This window comes from Oncorhynchus mykiss, chromosome 3 (assembly GCF_013265735.2).
Source record: "Oncorhynchus mykiss isolate Arlee chromosome 3, USDA_OmykA_1.1, whole genome shotgun sequence".
NCBI classification, from domain to species: Eukaryota; Metazoa; Chordata; class Actinopteri; order Salmoniformes; family Salmonidae; genus Oncorhynchus; species Oncorhynchus mykiss.
In genome coordinates, this window is record NC_048567.1 from 9,952,377 (window position 1) to 9,972,906 (window position 20,530).

At 45.0% G+C, this 20,530-nt stretch overlaps 1 protein-coding gene across 2 annotated transcripts in view; it reads right to left on the reverse strand.

Annotated features, from left to right (window-relative positions):
* Positions 1-7,656, reverse strand: part of LOC110508630 (neuronal pentraxin-2-like) — a 16,952-nt gene extending 9,296 nt beyond the window's left edge. Inside the window, exons 1-3 of one of the 2 annotated variants that reach the window (XM_036968360.1) lie at positions 7,604-7,656; positions 3,893-4,715; positions 2,174-2,788 (exon numbers count right to left, since the gene is read on the reverse strand). In XM_036968360.1, the coding sequence (XP_036824255.1) occupies positions 2,174-2,788; positions 3,893-4,522 (1,245 nt within the window). In that variant the 5' untranslated portion in view covers positions 4,523-4,715; positions 7,604-7,656. Of the gene's footprint in view, positions 1-2,173; positions 2,792-3,892; positions 4,716-7,603 lie in introns of both variants that reach the window. The other variant, XM_036968352.1, reaches the window with a different exon arrangement.
* Between the last annotated feature and the right edge of the window lie 12,874 nt (positions 7,657-20,530).

Below are 20,530 nucleotides of genomic sequence, written 5' to 3' on the forward strand. Positions count from 1 at the left end.
TGCCTGTTCAGGGGCAGAACGAAAGATTTTGTGCCTTGTCAGCTCGGGGATTTGAACTTGCAACCTTTCGGTTACTAGTCCAATGCTCTAACCACTAGGCTACCCTACACCAGCTCTGTCAGGAGGAATGGGCCAAAATTCACCCAACTTAATGTGGGAAGCTTGTGGAAGGCTACCCAAAACGTTTGACCCAAGTCTGTCTAACTGACTGACTGAATTTTTAGGATTAAATGTTAGGAATTGTGAAAAACTTAATTTAAATGCATTTGGCTAAGGTGTATGTAAACTTTTGACTTCAAAGCAGTTTGGAAGCTGGAATTATTTTTATTTTGAATTTTTTACCCCTTTTTCTCCTCAATTTCATGATGTCCAATTGTTGTAGTAGCTACTATCTTGTCTCATAGCTACAACTCCCGTACGGGCTCGGGAGAGACGAAGGTCGTGAGATACACAACCCAACCTAGCCGCACTGCTCCAACCCGGCTGGATGTGCGCTGTGTGTCGGAGGAAACGCCGTGCACCTGGCAACCTTGGCTAGCGCCAAAATATCATGACCGGTTGTGTTAATGTCACATTAAAAGGTAATACATTTTTTACAGTTTAAATTATGTCTTTATTATTAGTCCCATAAAAAAATAGAAATCGATAGAGACCCACAAAAATAATGGTGTAATTCACCATCTGGCTGAGACTCTCTCCACCTGCTGTCTAAGTAAGCTGCTCTCTGACGTCATTGTCACGCCATTAAGACGGATCACTGGTGTCAGAAAGTCCATTCGGTTTACCTTTGGAGTTACAATGATCTTCAGTGTAGCCTAGTTATTATATACTGAGCTTCTGAGCTACTGAGTCCAACAGGCCTTCTGGGCTTGGCTACAGAAACGTGGCTTACGTGGCTTTTATCCTCACAGCTGAAGTGTTAAAGCCAAGAGAGTTATATAGCATCCACTCTGCCCATGTCCGAATACCCATTCTAGCGTACTATACTGAACAAAAATATAAACACAACATGCAACAATTTCAAATATTTTACTGAGTTACAGTTCATGTAAGGAAATCAGTCAATTGAAATGAATTCATTCAGCCCTAATCTATGGATTTCACATGATTGGGAATACAGATATGCATCTGTTGGTCACAGATACCTTAAAATAAAGGTAGGGGCTTGGATCAGAAAACCAGTCAGTATCTGGTGTGAACCTCATTAGCCTCATCCATGTCGACACATCTCCTTCGCATAGAGTTGATCAGACAGTTGATTGTGGCCTTGTGGAATGTTGTCCCACTCCTCTTCAATGGCTGTGCAAAGTTGTTGAATATTGTCAGGAACTGGAACACGCTGTTGTGTGTTTGTTTGTTGTCTGTAGCTTCTGCCTGCCCATACCATGACCCCACCACCACCATGGGGTACTCTGTTCACAACGTTGACATCAGCAAACCGCTCGCCCACACAATGCCATACATGTGGTGTGTGGTTGTGAGGCCGGTTAGAGGTACTGCCAAATTCTTTAAAACAATGTTGGAGGCGGCTTATGGTAGAGAAATTAACATTCAATTATCTGGCAACAGCTCAGGTGAACTATCCTGCAGTCAATTGCATGCTCCCTCTAAACTGGAGACATCTGTGGCATTGTGATGTGTGACAAAACTGCACATTTTAGAGTGGCCTTTTATTTTCCCTAGCACAAGGTGCACCTGTGTAATGATCATGCTGTTTAATCAGCTTCTTGTTATGCTACATGGATGGATGATCTTGGCAAAGGAAAAATTCTCACTAACGGATGTAAACAAATTTCTGCACAAAAGTTGAGAGAAATAAGCTTTTTGTGAGTAAGGAAAATGTATGGGTATCTTTTATGTCAGCTCATGAAACATGGGACCAACACTTTACACGTTGTGTTTATATTTTTGTTCAGTGTAAATAGTATGCAGAAAAAAATAGTTTTATAAATTGACATTTCAAAAATAGACTCCCACAATTCGTTAATTTTGGTACAGGAAGTCAATTTCTCTGATTATCAGCTGTTGTCAAACACATTGGAAAAGATGAAAAGACGAGTGAATTCCACTAGACCAAACACCGAAATAAGTATGCAGTTTAGGTATGTAATACACTAGGATGGGTATTCAGACATGGCCACTCTCTACTCAACCCTCTCTCTCCCCATCTCACCTTGTCATCCACCAACAGCTCCATGGGGTTGTTGCCCCACTCGATCAGCACCAGTTCGTTGGCCTGTCCCGGTACAGAGTAGGAGAAGGGGGTCCCCAGCCCGGGGCCTGCGCCCCCCTTTATCCACAGACACAGGGTGAGGGCAAAGATCTCGTGGAGGAGGGTCGTCTTCACCTTCCCGTACATGTAGTTGGTTCTCATGGGGAAACCGATCTGGAAGGCATCAGGGTTCTTGGTCTTCTTCCTGCTGTTGGTACCTGTGTGGTGCAGGTTATTCAGTAGAGAGTCCAATTTGTTGTTGGAGTGCAGGCCAGCTCTGGGCCCTGGTATGTGATAACCCGTTCTTTGCAGGTAACCATGGCTGTCTGCCTCGTTGTCGTGTTGCCCATCGTCATGGTGATTATCGGGGTGGTCGTCATGGTGACTGTCGTCGTGATGCCCGTCATCGTCGTGGTCTTCATGGTGCCCGTCATCGTGGTGATCGCTGTCGTCATGGTGATTGGGGCTGCTGCTGAGGGCAGCAGCGGTGTGGTGCATCTGCTGCTCCAGAGCACTGATCTTCCTCTGGAGGAGCTCCTTCAGAGAGCTGGAGTAGGTGGTGGAGGTGTTCCTTGACTGCTGGGGAGGGAGACACAAACACTACCCTTATTTACTGTTGACTATAGTACGTACATTCTTTTTTTAATTATGGTTGAGATTGAGAAACAGATTGAGAGATATGTGAGTTTCTACATCGTTGACTTGTGGTCTCTCTGTGGGACAGTGACGATAGACAGATAGCACGGGTAGCAGAGGGTACAGATCAGAGATCAGTGTCAATTATCATGATCTCCACTTACAGCCTCATAATCAGGCCACAAACCTGGACGACAAAGCCTGAATTACGAGAGAAAGCAAGAGAGAGAAAACAGGTAGGAATGATGTGCCCTGCCCAGCTCCATCCAGCTCCACTACCAAGCTAACCTAACTCTCTCTACCAATCTTAAACTCACCCAGCTAGCTCTCCCCTGCTCATCTCAAACCCACCCACCCAATCATACCAAACCCTACCAAGCGTACTCAAGCAGAATCCATGTAAACCGTCAGTGCTCAATAACCTTGTCTAGTGTGCCCATTTTGACTTAGACAGGGTGATCATCCAACCCTTAAAGCCACTTCAATGTCAGACCAGGACCGGTTATGCCAGGGATGCCAGTCTCTCTCTGTGCCAAGACTGTTCTGCTCCAGACAGTCAGACAGGGCTGGCAGTGTAGCAGAGGAAAGGGACAATGGTGATCCTTGATTGTTTTTACAAATAAAGGATTTTGATGCCAGGAAACAAGATGTAGAACTCTGTCTGCCTGTGGCAGATGGTGTCTCGCATGGCAGGGTGGTACTTTCATGTGATTAACTGATTAACAGATTGAATTATCCCGAGCTCTTATTCAGCTTGATTTGTTTATTTGACCAAACAATCCAATGACATGTGCATCACCTGACCTGAGACAAGACAAGGAAGTGACACATGGAAACACATTACACCCCACTTCTTTTCTCTCTCCCGCGCATTATTATATAGTAATCTGCCATTTAGCAGACGCTTTTTACAATTTAAAGTAATCCCTTAATCCTGATTTTAGTCTCTGTCTCTCATCCCTCTGTCATTCTTTTATCTCTTTCCTCATGACCCCATCCTATCTCCATTATCTCTTTTCTGTACTAAACTGAACTTTCTCTCACCTGCAGGTTATCCATTCTCTCTTTAAGGGCCTGCAGCATCCTGCCCAGTTCTTCCGGCGATTTTGATGATATCATATCCTCTGATGTTGCGTGTTTATCCTTCCCCCTGTTGTTATGCCCACTGTCCGAACGGTGCCCCCCATTCCCAGGGTAGCGTCCGGCTGCATCCAAAGCATGGAGATGGCTGACAGCCCCTCCGTGATGAGATGGAGGTTCATGGTGGTCGTTGTGAGCTACGATGCCCGGCCCAGAGCCCTCACACAGGGTGAGCTTGGCGGTCAGCTCCCTGATGGTCTCTCTCATATCCAGGATGGTCTCTTTTTGCTGCACCAGGCTCTCTCTCAGGTGTAAAATACTGGTTTTAGCCTCCTCTGTCATTCCCCACCAGTCATTATTGTTCGGGGGCCCTACAGGAGGCGTGTGGTGTCCTGCCCCGCTAGGCCCCATGACTGGCCCCCCAGAGGGGAAGCAGGCAGGGTCGGTATCGGCAGGGACGGGAATGCAGATGAATCGCGGGTGGCCTCCATAGTCAGGCCCTGGCATGGCAGAGGTAGGGGAGATGAAGAGGAGGATGGTGGAGAGGATGAGTGTTTGTAACGACGAGGGTTTAACGATGCACTTGTGTCCCATTTTCAGCACTCTTTGAGTATGCTTTGAGGTTGAAGAAATAGACTTCAACCTTTCTGATGTGAGTAAGTTTAACTCTTTTGAATTAAAAGCAGCATGTCCCAGAAAAGCTATTTTCCAATAGCTCTGTGGTCTGATACCTCTGAAAGTTTCTTATTTTATGGTGTGGGAGAACCAGAGCTGTTGTGGAAAGCACCTGCAAGAAAAGTATGAGGTTTAGAATGCAGCTGAGTAACTTTTGGTCTAGGACAGCACACGAAGTAGCAGGGACCGGTAGTTCCCCTTCTATTGCTGTGGATGCTGTTTGGAAGACTACAAGGCTGCAGTTGTAGGAATGGAAGCTGTACTCTAGGCATGGCCTTACACAGATCTTTGGTGGTCTCAAAGTGAGAAAAAGGGTGCCCCCTTCCAAAATGACCGTCATTCCATTTATATTTTTTTACTGCTCCTGTAGCCAAATTCTCCATGATTTGTTTAAACATAGGCTTTACTTTTCTACCACAACACACTCACTCATCATACATTGTAGACTAAGCCAGCTCAAAGATGAAAGAAAGTTAGTTTATTATCTTGCTAGAACCACTACCGCGGTCTATCAGTATCTGATAATCGCTGATGTAGACTAGATGGATCAGCTAGTTAGCTAGGCTATGCTGTCAAAACAAGCTAGTCTTTACTTGAATTTGTTCTGCTAACAAACAATCAAACTGCAGTCGTCCCTGTCCCTGTCCCTGTCCCTGTCCCTGTCCCTGTCCCTGTCCCTGTCCCTGTCCCTGTCCCTGACCGTGAGGCAACACGTGCTACTAACCTACTACTGGCGGTACTCATTGTAAACCGATAGGCAATTCGTTGCATTTGAAGTTACAAGAGAGAGAATAGACTAAATGAAATAAAGAGTCATTGTTTGTTTGTTTTTTACACGCATGTGCCTGACTGTAGTGCAGTATTCCATCTGCAGGGTTGATGCATTCATTGGCTTTTGAGAGATTAATCAAGGGATTGGCCTGGAATAAAACAAAAACACAGAGTACCGATAGCACACACACCAGATCATTATAACAAAATCACAGAGTACCAATAGCACACACACCAGATCATTATAACAAAATCACAGAGTACTGATAGCACACACACCAGATCATTATAACAAAAACACAGAGTACTGATAGCACACACACCAGATCATTATAACAAAAACACAGAGTACTGATAGCACACACACCAGATCATTATAACAAAAACACAGAGTACTGATAGCACACACACCAGATCATTATAACAAAAACACAGAGTACTGATAGCACACACACCAGATCATTATAACAAAAACACAGAGTACCGATAGCACACACACCAGATCATTATAACAAAAACACAGAGTACTGATAGCACACACACCAGATCATTATAACAAAAACACAGAGTACTGATAGCACACACACCAGATCATTATAACAAAATCACAGAGTACCGATAGCACACACACCAGATCATTATAACAAAAACACAGAGTACTGATAGCACACACACCAGATCATTATAACAAAATCACAGAGTACCGATAGCACACACACCAGATCATTATAACAAAATCACAGAGTACCGATAGCACACACACCAGATCATTATAACAAAAACACAGAGTACCGATAGCACACACACCAGATCATTATAACAAAATCACAGAGTACCGATAGCACACACACCAGATCATTATAACAAAAACACAGAGTACCGATAGCACACACACCAGATCATTATAACAAAATCACAGAGTACCGATAGCACACACACCAGATCATTATAACAAAAACACAAAAAAATAAGTAAATCAGTAAGAAATAAAGTGAGCATCTAAGCCTTCACATTATTAAGAATAGAGTATGTTCTGAAATGATAATGTTGTTTTTACTGGCTGCTTAAGACATCTCTTTATGATCACTCACACCTTGTCGTGTAAGTTAAAGCATCTGCTGCTCTTATTGTTTTCTATTGTGGTGTTACGGTCTACCATAGCAATCAGACACTCCTAATCACATCTAATCACCATTGGATGGATTTTTACGGTACCGTAAATAAAGATGTGTGGGCACGTGGGGTGACAGCTAAAACCGTGACGGCCACCTGTCGCTCCCAATCCAGACATTGTTTGACTCAGTTCAACTGCAGAGTTCAGCTGACAGTCATTCATATGGCCATAAAGAGAGAGATAATATCTAATATAATATAAGCTTGAAGATGAGTTTGTGACTTGAATCAGCTGTGTAGTGCTAGGGCAAAAACCAAAACATGTACCCAGGGGCGGCCCCAGGACCGAGTTTGGGAAACACTGGCTTAGAGGAGAGCCAGATTGTTTCACCCAATCTTTCACAGATCTTCCAATTAACCTAATTACAAATACCTATTAGCCTGAAAGAGTCGAGAGACAAGAACGTTTTCCTCTGCTGTGTGTGTGTGTGTGTGTGTGGGGGGGGGGGGGGGCTTTACTTTATAGTAGGCCTACGAGCACCATATGGTTTAAGTGGGCATTGAAGTCAGTGATTACTGATACATTTAAAGCTGACGGGCACATTTAACACTAACTAGAAAAGTGCTGACCAACAAAAACCTAATATGTGCTCATATGGTGGCTACGTTTGCAATTAAGTAGAGTTTACCAAAGCCAGAAGGAGACCACCGAAGCATGACAATATAATTTCCAGGGATGGGTTGTCAATTACAATCTAATTGAGGATTTAAAAACAAATGTGGATTTCAGTCATCTCCTAGATTGAAGAACAATTGACCCCAATCCTGGCCTCTACACAGCACAACCAGAGTATATCTGATAAATGGGTAAAAGTAATATCAATTGAGTTGAATTTCACTAGACAGGTTCACCTCGGTCAGTCAGAATGTAATGACAGAGACCCATAGATACGCTTGTAGTAATGGATAGAAAGCATCACCTTGGAGAGAAATACACCTGTATCTAACATCAAACTGAACTTGAAATAATCTAATTCATCTTGGAATGAAAGTCAATAAATCCAACGTGAATGGTCATAATCTACACATTGTTGAACAGAAAGAAAGTGTCCTTACCTGAGAACCTGTGTGTCCTGCTTCTGTTCTGTTGGTCAGTTAGTAAATCCACCTCACCACGTACACTGATCAGATTGGGAGATTTACTCCAGGGGAGTGTGTTAACACATCTCTCTCTCTCTCTCTCTCTCTCTCTCTCTCTCAGCTCACCCCAACCTTTCCAGTCTCTTTCTCTGTAGGCTATACTACATGCTGCAGGGTTGGGATCAATTCCATTTAGATTCTGTCAATTCTGGAAAGTTCATATCAGGAATTGAAAAGGCAATTTAATTTAATTAATCAATATGGATTTTAACCCCAACAACACTGGTGATACGTTGCATTATGCTCAGACGACACCTGCTGCATTTCTCATTTCTCGCTGTCAACTTTACAGATTGTCAATCCTTGAAATTGACCATGTACTCATCCACAAACACATACACACACTCTACTATCTTCACTGCCACACGCGTTGGTTCACCTACATCTTAACAGGATAATTTGCCTGATTAATCTGCCTGTATACTCCAGACAGTCTGACTGGCAACCTATAGCCTATAGCCCAGCCCTGTCCAGCACAGAGCCTTCAGACCAACAGATGGCTGCTCGTATTCAGGTCAATTAGAGGAACACGCTCAGCACACACAAACAAGACTCAGGCAAAGGCCAGATATACACTCAAACCAAATAAAATCCAGTGGTGTAAAGTACATAAGTAAAAATACTTTAAAGTACTACTTACAGTACCAGTCAAAAGGGTTTTTCTTCATTTTACTATTTTCTAAACTGTAGAATAATAGTGAAGACATAAAAACTATGAAATAACAGATGTGGAATCATGTAGTAACCAAAAAAGTGTTAACAAATCAAAATATATTTTAGATTTGAGATTCTTTGCCCTAATGACAGCTTTGCCCACTCTTGACATTCTCTCAACCAGATCCACCTGGAATGCTTTTCCAACAGTCTTGAAGGAGTTCCCACATATGCTGAGCACTTGTTGGCTGCTTTTCCTTCACTCTGTGGTCCAACTCATACCAAACCATCTCAATTGGGTTGATGTCAGGTGATTGTGGAGGCCAGGTCATCTGATGCAGCACTCCATCACTTAACCAGCATGGCTACCACAGCATTCTGTAGCGATACGCCATCCCATCTGGTTTGGGCTTAGTGGGACTATCATTTGTTTTTCAACAGGACAGTGACCCAACACACCTCCAGGCTGTGTAGGACTATTTGACAAAGAAGGAGAGTTATGGAGTGCTGCAGAAGATGACCCGGCCTCAGCATTTGTGGGAAGTCCTTCAAGACTGTTAGAAAAGCATTCCAGGTGAAGCATGTTGAGAGAATGCCAAGATTGTGCAAATCTGTCATCAAGGCAAATGGTGGCTATTTGAAGAAAAATGATTTGTTTAACACTTTTGGGGTTACTACATGATTCCATATGTGTTATTTCATAGTTTGATGTCTTCACTGTTTTTCTACAATGTATAAAATAGTACAAAAAATACATATATATATATATATATATATATATATATATATATTAGAGCAGGTTTTCATCAAGGATCTCTCTGTACTTTGCTCCGTTAATCTTTCCCTCGTTCCGGACCAATCTCACTGTCCCTGCTGCTGAAAAACATCCCCACAGCATGATGCTGCCACCACCATGCTTCACCGTAGGGATGGTGCCAGGTTTCCTCCAGATGTGACGCTTGGCATCTAGGCCAAAGAGTTCAATCTTGGTTTCATCAGACCAGAGAATCTTGTTTCTCATGGTCTAAGAGTTCTTTAGGTGCCTTTTGGCAAACTCCAAGCAGGCTGTCATGTGCCTTTTACTGAGGAGTAGCTTCCGTCTGGCCACTCTACCATAAAGGCCTGATTGATGGAGTGCTGCAGAGATGGTTGTCCTTCTCTAAGGTTCTCCCATCTCCACAGAGGAACTCTGGAGCTCTGTCAGAGTGACCATCAGGTTCTTGGTCACCTCCCTGACCAAGGTCCTTTCACTCGATTGCTTAATTTGGCCAGGCTACCAGCTCTAGGAAGAGTCTTGGTGGATCCCAACTTCTTCCATTTTAATAATGATGGAGGCCACTGTGTTCTTGGGGATCTTCAATGCTGCAGACATTTTTTGGTACCCTTCCCCAGATCTGTGCCTCGACACAATCCTGTCTCGGAGCTCTACGGACAATTCCTTAATCCTCATGTCTTGGTTTTTGCTCTGACATACACTGTCAATTGTGAGTCCTTATATAGACAGGTGTGTGCTTTCAAATCATGTCCAATCAATTAAATGTACCATAGATGGACTCCAATCAAGTTGTAGAAACGTCTCAAGGATGATCAATGGAATGGAGTTTCATAGTAAAAGATCTGAATACTTATGTAAATAAGGAATTTCTGTTTTTTATTTTTTCGCTATGGGCATTGTGTGTAGATTGATGAGGGAAAAAAATAAATTAATACATTTTAGAATAAGGCTGTAATATAACAAAATGTGGAAAATGTCAAGGGTTCTGAATACTTTCCAAATGCACTGTAGTTAAATATGAGAGTCTATACACTCAACTAGCACCCTGGCCATGTTAAACTCTTGGCCTTCAACGAATCTCTTGTGGACAGACTAAACACAAACTGTGCATCTGACCAAATTACGCAAGATTTTAGCTCTGGGTTAACCAAGATTAGTCTTCAACAAGTAAACATTTATTAGAGTTCTAACTGATGAGGATGTTGACTGTCACGCCCTGGCCTTAGTTATCTTTGTTTTCTTTATTATTTTGGTTAGGTCAGGGTGTGACATGGGGGATTTATGTGTTTTGTCTGGCCTAGGGGGTTTGTATGTTTATGGGGTGTTTTCTAGTCTAGGTGTTTATGGAAGTCTATGGTTAACTAGATAGGTTCTCAATTAGAGGCAGGTGTTTATCGTTGTCTCTGATTGGGAACCACATTTAGGCAGCCATGTTCTTTGGGTATTTTGTGGGTGATTGTCTTCTGTCTTTGTGTCATTGCACCAGATAGGACTGTTTCGGTTTTCACATTTATTGTTTTGTATTTTGTAGTGTTCTCGTTGATCGTCTATATTAAAGATGTTGAACACTAACCACGCTGCATTTGTCCTCCTCTCCTTCAGCGGAAGAAAGCCGTTACATTGACGTCCTGACTGCCACGACTGTTGTCATTCACTGGAATAGATAATGGAGTAGAACTATAATGATGCAAACGTCATAATGATAATTAATCATAGAATTGGAGAGGTGCTTTAATCAAGCTGAATTCACATTTCACATTTCCAATAGAGACCCAGGTTGATTTGTATCTAATAATTACAGAGTTTGAGCCACATGAAAGTAGAATTCTGTAGATGCCTTATTATATAAGATGCCATCTGGTCAGGCCAGCTGGCGTTGAGACACCGTGCCAGCGCTCACACTTAATCATATCCCATTTGATCAGATTAGGCAGATTGAAGCAGAATCCCTCTCTGAGAGGTGGTGAACAACCTGGTTAACTTTTATTATCCTCCAACACATGGCACACTCAGGGTGACTGTTCAGGAAATACTTCACACTCTGCACTGTCACAGACAGACAAAGACATACACAGACACACACACACTGCACTGTTACACAGACACACACAACACTTCACTGTCTCATAGGACTGTTACCGAAAAAGAGAGACACACATGATATCAATTGTGCCAGAGAACATCATGAGAATTCTGGAACACCATGACAATTCTGCCATAGAACATCATGAGAATTCTGCCAAATAACATCAGGAGAATTCTGGAACAACATGACAATTCTGCCATAGAACATCATGAGAATTCTGGAACAACATAAAATGCCATAAAATATCACTGGTGGAATTCTGTCATAGAACTTCGTACATATAACCCAATGAGTCAGTCCCAGTGTGAAGTGATAAGTCACTCTGATCTCCTTACATAATGAGAGATGAATATCTGGTTACATACTTACAGATACTCAACGTCAACAAAACAAAGGAGATGATTGTGGACTGTGGGAAACAGCAGAGGGAGCATCCCCCTATCCACATCGACGGAGAAGGTGGAAAGTTTTAAGTTCCTCGGCGTACACATCACGGACAAACTGAAATGGTCCACCTACACAGACAGCGTGGTGAAGAAGGCGCAACAGCGCCTTGTCATGACGTTGGCCTGGGGGTAGGTTTATGACAGTCATAAATACCTCTTCCACCCCTTTTCCTCTCTCTACCCTACTGATGTTACATTTGCAAACCCTTGGTTAACATGGAGATTCTGGGAACATCAGAAGGTGGGGAGAAATTAACTATATTCTGGTAATCCGAACAATTGAACATATGCGGTGGTACTTAATGAATATGATGTCCGTTCGGTTGTCATCAGAGACATTCTCATCAATGATAAGATTACATAAACTCTACAGTGGAAAGTCTACACATCAGAGTTATCATATTCACACGGAATTGTTGTTCAATTTAAATGTTTGAATATGAAATTATTCGTGATGCGATGAAATGTGATTTTAGCTTCTAAAATGTGAGATTTGGGTTTTCATAAGGTAGGTAGGTCTCTGCTCAATCAGTGGCCCGCCCCTGTGAAGGGACATGGGCTATAAAACTTTTCAAACACGCCCTCCTCTCCCTTCCTATATAAAGCCTTGACGACAATGTAACCTCCTATTCCGAGGATGTGAGGACGACGGTCCGATGTCAGAATGGTTCAGATAATAACTACAGAACGAAGCCAACATCAGCGTGAGCTTTGGTTGCGAATGGTATGAACTTTGAACTCTTATTCACTACAGAAGTGATACCTCCTAGCCGTTGAGTTAGCAACAGCAGCTGCAAACGCAGGTTAGGAAGGAACAGACAGAGTATCCCGTCTACCACACAACGACGTTACTACAACGTATTCAATTTACCAGCAGAGACATTCTTCAAAGGACGAAGGACTCGGTTGGGCAACACGGCCTTCCATCTACCACCAACCTACTGAAGCGCAGCTCAGAGTAAATATTTATTGCATTTCCCTTTTCCAAATGGGCAGTAATTTAGAATGCATCAGATACTGTATTTACGATAGCACAGCTTCTCCCTGTGTTCCTCAGTCTTCCCGCTCTTTCACTCAAACGCAGCCCCTTTTCTTTTGTGTAACAAGCTGTCATATCTGTTCCGCCCGCTAGGGACATTTTCCTTTATGACGTAATTTGTAATCAAGTTATGATTGAATTATGTGTATGTGTAATTCTGTGTGATTAGTTAGGTATTTAGCAAATAAATAATTAAACCCAATTTTGTATTGCTGATTCAAATTGTTAGCCAGGGTTCGTGCAGATAACCAAGAATTTACAACTTTCAGATGAGACTGGATTAAGATGATGATTTATATTGACTGCTATTGATGTAAAATATTACTAGGTCTTTAAGAGTTTATTCGGAAGATAACAGCTCTATAAATATTATTTTGTGGTGCCCGACTCTCTAGTTAATTACATTTACATGATTAGCTCAATCAGGTAATATTAATTATGGAGAAATTATTTTATAGAATAGCATGTCATATCACTTAATCCGGCATAGCCAAAGAAACGACAACCTCTTCAACCTCAGGAGGCTGAAGAAATTTGGCTTGTCACCAAAAACACTCACAAACTTTTACAGATGCACAATCGAGAGCATCCTGTCGGGCTGTATCGCCGCCTGGTACGGCAACTGCTCTGCCCACAACCTCAAGAGGGTAGTGAGGTCTGCACAACGCATCACCGGTGGCAAACTACCTGCCCTCCAGGACACCTACACCACCCGATGTCACAGGAAGGCCAAAAAGATCATCAAGGACAACAACCACCCGAGCCACTGCCTGTTCACCCCGCTATCATCCAGAAGGCGAGGCCAGTACAGGTGCATCGAAGCTGGTTCCCAGAGACTGAAAAACAGCTTCTATCTCATGGCCATCAGACTGTTAAACAGCCAACATTGAGTGGCTGCTGCCAACATACTGACTCAAATCTCTAGGCACTTTAATAATTAAAAATTGGATGTAATAAATGTAGCACTATTCACTTTAAACAATGCCACTTTATATAATACTCATCTCATATTTTTTTTACCTTTATTTAACTAGGCACAACAATAACAACGTCTCTCTCTTTTTAAACTTTATTTTACTAGGCAAGTCAGTTAAGAACACATTCTTATTTTCATTGACGGCCTAGGAACAGTGCCCCTGAACAGGCAGTTCCAGAACGACAAATCCCACGTCAGCTCAGGGATTTGAACTTGCAACCTTCCGGTTACTAGTCCAACACTCTAACCACTAGGCTACCCTGCCGCCCCGTATGTATATACTGTACTGTGTCCCATCTACTACATCTTGCCTATGCCGTTCGGCCATCGCTCATCCATATATTTATATGTACATATTCTTATTCATTCCTTTACACTTGTGTGTAAACGGTAGTTGTTGGGACATTGTTAGATTACTTGTTAGATATTACTGCATGGTCAGAACTAGAAGCACAAGCATTTCGCTACACTCACATTAACATCTGCTAACCATGTGTATGTGACCAATAAAATTGTATTTTATTTTATTTGAGACAGTAGGTGACATTGACCTGTAAGTCAAATTCACAATCTGAGGCCTGTGTGGTATTTATAGTTGCTGAGGTGCTCCATTTGGCCCTGTGTTTGTTTTGGTCTTCTTTACCCTCCACCTTATAACATGTCCTTCGATACAACTCTCACCCCGGGTCAGACATACTGGTGATTGTGTGATATAATGAGTATTTAGTATTTTTGTATTAGGATCACCTGCTAAAGCAGCAGCTACTCTTCCTGGGGTCCACACAAAACATGAAACATGACATAATACAGGACTTTAATAGACAAGAACAGCTCAAGGATAGAAGTACCACTGCTACAACTTCTTCTCTAAGCCGGCCCTGGTATCTGATCTCACAGCACCAGTGTTCTGTAAACACCAGGAAGTTAAAGGAAACGATAACAGCAACCATTGCTGTCCATGTGCCATGTGTCCATGTGCCTTCAGCAGTCTGATGCCAATATTATCAACAAATAGGAACGTTGAGTCTAACATTTTAGTTGAAGATACTCAACAGCACCGACAGACACTGGCAGGATCATGTGCTTACCATCTGTGTCCTTGGTCCTTCTGTCTGACGTCAACACTATACATGATCATGTGATGCCTTGCTGCTGTTGAATGTAAACACAAAATACCGTTAGAAACCCAGCATGGAAATGCAATAATCGTGTGGAGTCCCCCCCTGCTTTGGTTTGAACATTGACCCCACACCCTCTAAATGTGGCTTTATAATAATTGACTGTTTGATCCAAGATACCTGAGATTGGCCTTAGGTGCACATTTGACACACTGGGACATTGTCCAGGAAAACAGCTCTAGGTGACCCACATCTAGCGCCACACACGGTAGACTTTCTTCAAGTTCCAAGAAAGAAGTCAGCCTCAGTAGAACGTGACACTGATGCAGCGGATGTGACCGATCAGGATGTGACCGATCAGGATGTGACCGATCAGGATGTGACCGATCAGGATGTGACCGATCAGGATGTGACCGATCAGGATGTGACCGATCAGGATGTGACCGAGAGAGGGACAGAGGGCGCCTTAATAATTACAAGCTAGTAAGAGCTAGATAGAGAGAGAGACATACTCAGACCCACAAAGAATTCAAAAACAAATCCAATTTTGATAAACTCCCATATCTACTGGGTGAAATACCACAGTGTGCCATCACAGCAGCAAGATTTGTGACCTGTTGGCACAAGAAAAGGGCAACCAATGAAGAACAAATACCATTGTAAATACAATATTTATTTTCCCTTTTGTACTTTAACTATTTGCACATCTTTACAACACTGTACTGTATATAGCCATAATATGACATTTGAAATGTCTCTATTCCTTTGGAACCTTTGTGAGTGTAATATTTACTGTTAATTTTATATTGTTTATTTCTCTTTTGTTTATTATCTACTTCACTTGCTTTGGCAATGTAAGTATGTGTTTCCCGTGCCAATAAAGCCCTTTGAACTGAATTGACTAAGAAACATACAGAATGAGACAGATCAAGAAAAGGACAGAGAGAAAGAGATTGTGAGGGACCTTGAGAGAAAGAGAGATGAGTTATTCTGGTGTTTATTAGGCCAGTAGTGCCGCCGTCTGTCAATATGTTGTGCGTCAGTCAGTCTTAAAGTAGGCCTGAGTGTTATGGTGAGTGAATGAGGACCCAAAAGCGAACTAACTTAAACAGAGCTTCTTTAATAACCAAACATAGGTAGGCTCAGATAGACCGGCAGATTCCGACAGGACAGGACAAGGTTACAGCAAACATGACGATAGTCTGGCTCAGGCATGAAACACAACAAACAAGAATCCGACAAGGACAGGAACAGAAACAGAGAGAGATATAGGGACCTAATCAGAGGGAAAAAGGGAACAGGTGGGAAACGGGGTGAATGGGTAGTTAGAGGAGACAAGGACCAGCTGGGGGAAAGCGGGGGAGAAAAGGTAACCTAACAACGACCAGCAGAGGGAGACAGGGTGAAGGGAAAGGACAGAGACAAGACACAACATGACAGTACATGACAGTACCCCCCCACTCACCGAGCGCCTCCTGGCGCACTCGAGGAGGAAACCTGGCGGCAACGGAGGAAATCCTCGATCAGCGCACGGTCCAGCACGTCCCGAGAGGGAACCCAACTCCTCTCCTCAGGACCGTACCCCTCCCAATCTACGAGGTACTGGTGACCACGGCCCCGAGGACGCATGTCCAAAATTCTACGGACCCTGTAGATGGGTGCGCCCTCGACAAGGATGGGGGGGGGGGGGAAGACGAGCGGGGGCGCGAAGGACGGGCTTGATGCAGGAGACATGGAAGACCGGGTGGACGCGACGAAGGTATCGCGGAAGAAGAAGTCGAACTGCGACAGGATTAATGACCCGAGAAATACGGAACGGACCAATGAACCGCGGGGTCAACTTGCGAGAAGCCGTCTTAAGGGGAAGGTTCTGAGTGGAGAGCCAAACTCTCTGACCGCGACAATATCTAGGACTCTTAGTTCTACGCTTATTAGCAGCCCTCACAGTCTGCGTCCTATAACGGCAAAGTGCAGACCTGACCCTCTTCCAGGTGCGCTCGCAACGTTGGACAAAAGCCTGAGCGGAGGGGACGCTGGACTCGGCGAACTGAGATGAGAACAGCGGAGGCTGGTACCCGAGGCTACTCTGAAAAGGAGATAGCCCGGTCGCAGACGAAGGAAGCGAGTTGTGGGCGTATTCTGCCCAGGGGAGCTGTTCTGACCAAGACGCAGGGTTACGAAAAGAAAGACTGCGTAAGATGCGACCAATAGTCTGATTGGCCCGTTCTGCTTGACCGTTAGACTGGGGGTGAAAGCCGGAAGAGAGACTGACGGAAGCCCCAATCAAACGGCAAAACTCCCTCCAAAATTGAGACGTGAATTGCGGACCTCTGTCCGAAACGACGTCTGACGGAAGGCCATGAATTCTGAAAACATTCTCGATGATGATTTGTGCCGTCTCTTTAGCAGAAGGAAGCTTAGCAAGGGGAATGAAATGAGCCGCCTTAGAGAACCTATCGACAACCGTAAGAATAACAGTCTTCCCCGCTGACGAAGGCAGTCCGGTGACAAAATCTAAGGCGATGTGAGACCACGGTCGAGAGGGAATAGGAAGCGGCCTGAGACGGCCGGCAGGAGGAGAGTTACCGGACTTAGTCTGCGCGCAGACCGAACAAGCAGCCACGAAACGACGCGTGTCATGCTCCCGGGTGGGCCACCAAAAACGCTGGCGAATGGAAGCAAGCGTACCCCGAACGCCAGGGTGGCCGGCTAACTTGGCAGAGTGAGCCCACTGAAGAACGGCCAGACGAGTAGGAACGGGAACGAAAAGAAGGTTCCTAGGACAAGCGCGCGGCGACAGAGTGTGAGTGAGCGCTTGTTTTACCTGCCTCTCAATTCCCCAGACAGTCAACCCGACAACACGCCCCTCAGGGAGAATCCCCTCGGGGTCAGTGGAGGCTACTGAAGAACTGAAGAGACGAGACAAAGCATCAGGCTTGGTGTTCTTAGAGCCCGGACGATAAGAAATCACGAACTCGAAACGAGCGAAAAACAGCGCCCAACGCGCCTGACGCGCATTAAGTCGTTTGGCAGAACGGATGTACTCAAGGTTCCTATGGTCAGTCCAAACGACAAAAGGAACGGTCGCCCCCTCCAACCACTGTCGCCATTCGCCTAGGGCTAACCGGATGGCGAGCAGTTCGCGGTTACCCACATCATAGTTACGTTCCGACGGCGACAGGCGATGAGAGCGCATGGGTGGACCTTGTCGTCAGAGAGGGAGCGCTGAGAAAGGATGGCTCCCACGCCCACCTCTGACGCGTCAACCTCGACAACGAACTGTCTAGAGACGTCAGGTGTAACAAGGATAGGAGCGGATGTAAAACGATTCTTGAGGAGATCAAAAGCTCCCTGGGCGGAAACGGACCACTTAAAGCACGTCTTGACAGAAGTAAGGGCTGTGAGAGGAGCTGCCACCTGACCGAAATTACGGATGAAACGACGATAGAAGTTCGCGAAGCCAAGAAAGCGCTGCAGCTCGACGCGTGACTTAGGGACGGGCCAATCAATGACAGCTTGGACCTTAGCGGGATCCATCTTAATGCCTTCAGCGGAAATAACAGAACCGAGAAATGTGACGGAAGAGGCATGAAAAGTGCACTTCTCAGCCTTCACAAAAAGACAATTCTCTAAAAGGCGCTGGAGGACACGTCGAACGTGCTGAACATGAATCTGGAGTGACGGTGAAAAAAATCAGGATATCGTCAAGGTAAACGAAAACAAAGATGTTCAGCATGTCTCTCAGGACATCATTGACTAATGCCTGAAAGACAGCTGGAGCGTTAGCGAGGCCGAAAGGAAGAACCCGGTATTCAAAGTGCCCTAACGGAGTGTTAAACGCCGTCTTCCACTCGTCCCCCTCCCTGATGTGCACGAGATGGTAAGCGTTACGAAGGTCCAACTTAGTGAAAAACCTGGCTCCCTGCAGGATCTCGAAGGCTGAAGACATAAGAGGAAGCGGATAACGATTCTTCACTGTTATGTCATTCAGCCCTCGATAATCTATGCAGGGGCGCAGAGACCCGTCCTTCTTCTTGACAAAAAAAAACCCCGCTCCGGCGGGAGAGGAGGAGGGGACTATGGTACCGGCGTCAAGAGCTACAGACAAATAATCTTCGAGAGCCGATCGTGATATTCCTCCGGCACCCCTGTCAAATCACCAGGCTCCTCCTGTGAAGAAGAGACAGAGGAAACAGGAGGGATAGCAGACATTAAACATTTCACATGACAAGAGACGTTCCAGGAGAGGATAGAATTACTAGACCAATTAATGGAAGGATTATGACAAACTAGCCAGGGATGGCCCAAAACAACAGGTGTAAAAGGTGAACGAAAAATTAAAAAAGAAATGGTTTCACTATGATTACCAGAAACAGTGAGGGTTAAAGGTAGCGTCTCACGCTGAATCCTGGGGAGAGGACTACCATCCAGGGCGAACAAGGCCGTGGGCTCCTTTAACTGTCTGAGAGGAATGTCATGTTCCCGAGCCCAGGTCTCGTCCATAAAACAGCCCTCCGCCCCAGAGTCTATTAAGGCACTGCAGGAAGCTGACGAACCGGTCCAGCGTAGATGGACCGACAAGGTAGTGCAGGATCTTGAAGGAGAGACAGGAGTAGTAGCGCTCACCAGTAGCCCTCCGCTTACTGACGAGCTCTGGCCTTTTACTGGACATGAAGTGACAAAATGACCAGCGGAACCGCAATAGAGACAGAGGCGGTTGGTGATTCTCCGTTCCCTCTCCTTAGTCGAGATGCGGATACCTCCCAGCTGCATGGGCTCAGCACCCGAGCCGGCAGAGGAAGATGGTAGTGATGCGGAGAGGGGGGCGACGGAGAGCGCGAGCTCCTTTCCACGAGCTCGGTGACGAAGATCAACCCGTCGCTCAATGCGAATAGCGAGTTCAATCAAGGAATCCACGCTGGAAGGAACCTCCCGGGAGAGAATCTCATCCTTTACCTCTGCGCGGAGACCCTCCAGAAGACGAGCGAGCAAGGCCGGCTCGTTCCAGCCACTGGAGACAGCAAGAGTGCGAAACTCAATAGAGTAGTCTGTTATGGATCGATTGCCTTGACATAGGGAAGACAGGGCCCTGGAAGCCTCCTCCCCAAAAACAGATCGATCAAAAACCCGTATCATCTCCTCCTTAAAGTCCTGATACTGGTTAGTACACTCAGCCCTTGCCTCCCAGATTGCCGTGCCCCACTCACGAGCCCGTCCAATAAGGAGAGATATGACGTAGGCGACACGAGCAGTGCTCCTGGAGTAAGTGTTGGGCTGGAGAGAAAACACAATATCACACTGGGTGAGGAACGAGCGGCATTCAGTGGGCTCCCCAGAGTAACACGGCGGGTTATTGATTCTGGGCTCCGGAGATTCGAAAGCCCTGGAAGTGGCCGGTGGATCGAGGCGGAGATGGTGAACCTGTTCTGTGAGGTTGGAGACTTGGGTGGCCAGGGTCTCAACGGCATGTCGAGCAGCAGACAATTCCTGCTCGTGTCTGCCTAGCATCGCTCCCTGGATCTCGACGGCTGAGTGGAGAGGATCCGAAGTCGCTGGGTCCATTCTTGGTCGGATTCTTCTGTTATGGTGAGTGAATGAGGACCAAAAGCGAACTAACTTAAACAGAGCTTCTTTAATAACCAAACATAGGTAGGCTCAGATAGACCGGCAGATTCCGACAGGACAGGACAAGGTTACAGCAAACATGACGATAGTCTGGCTCAGGCATGAAACACAACAAACAAGAATC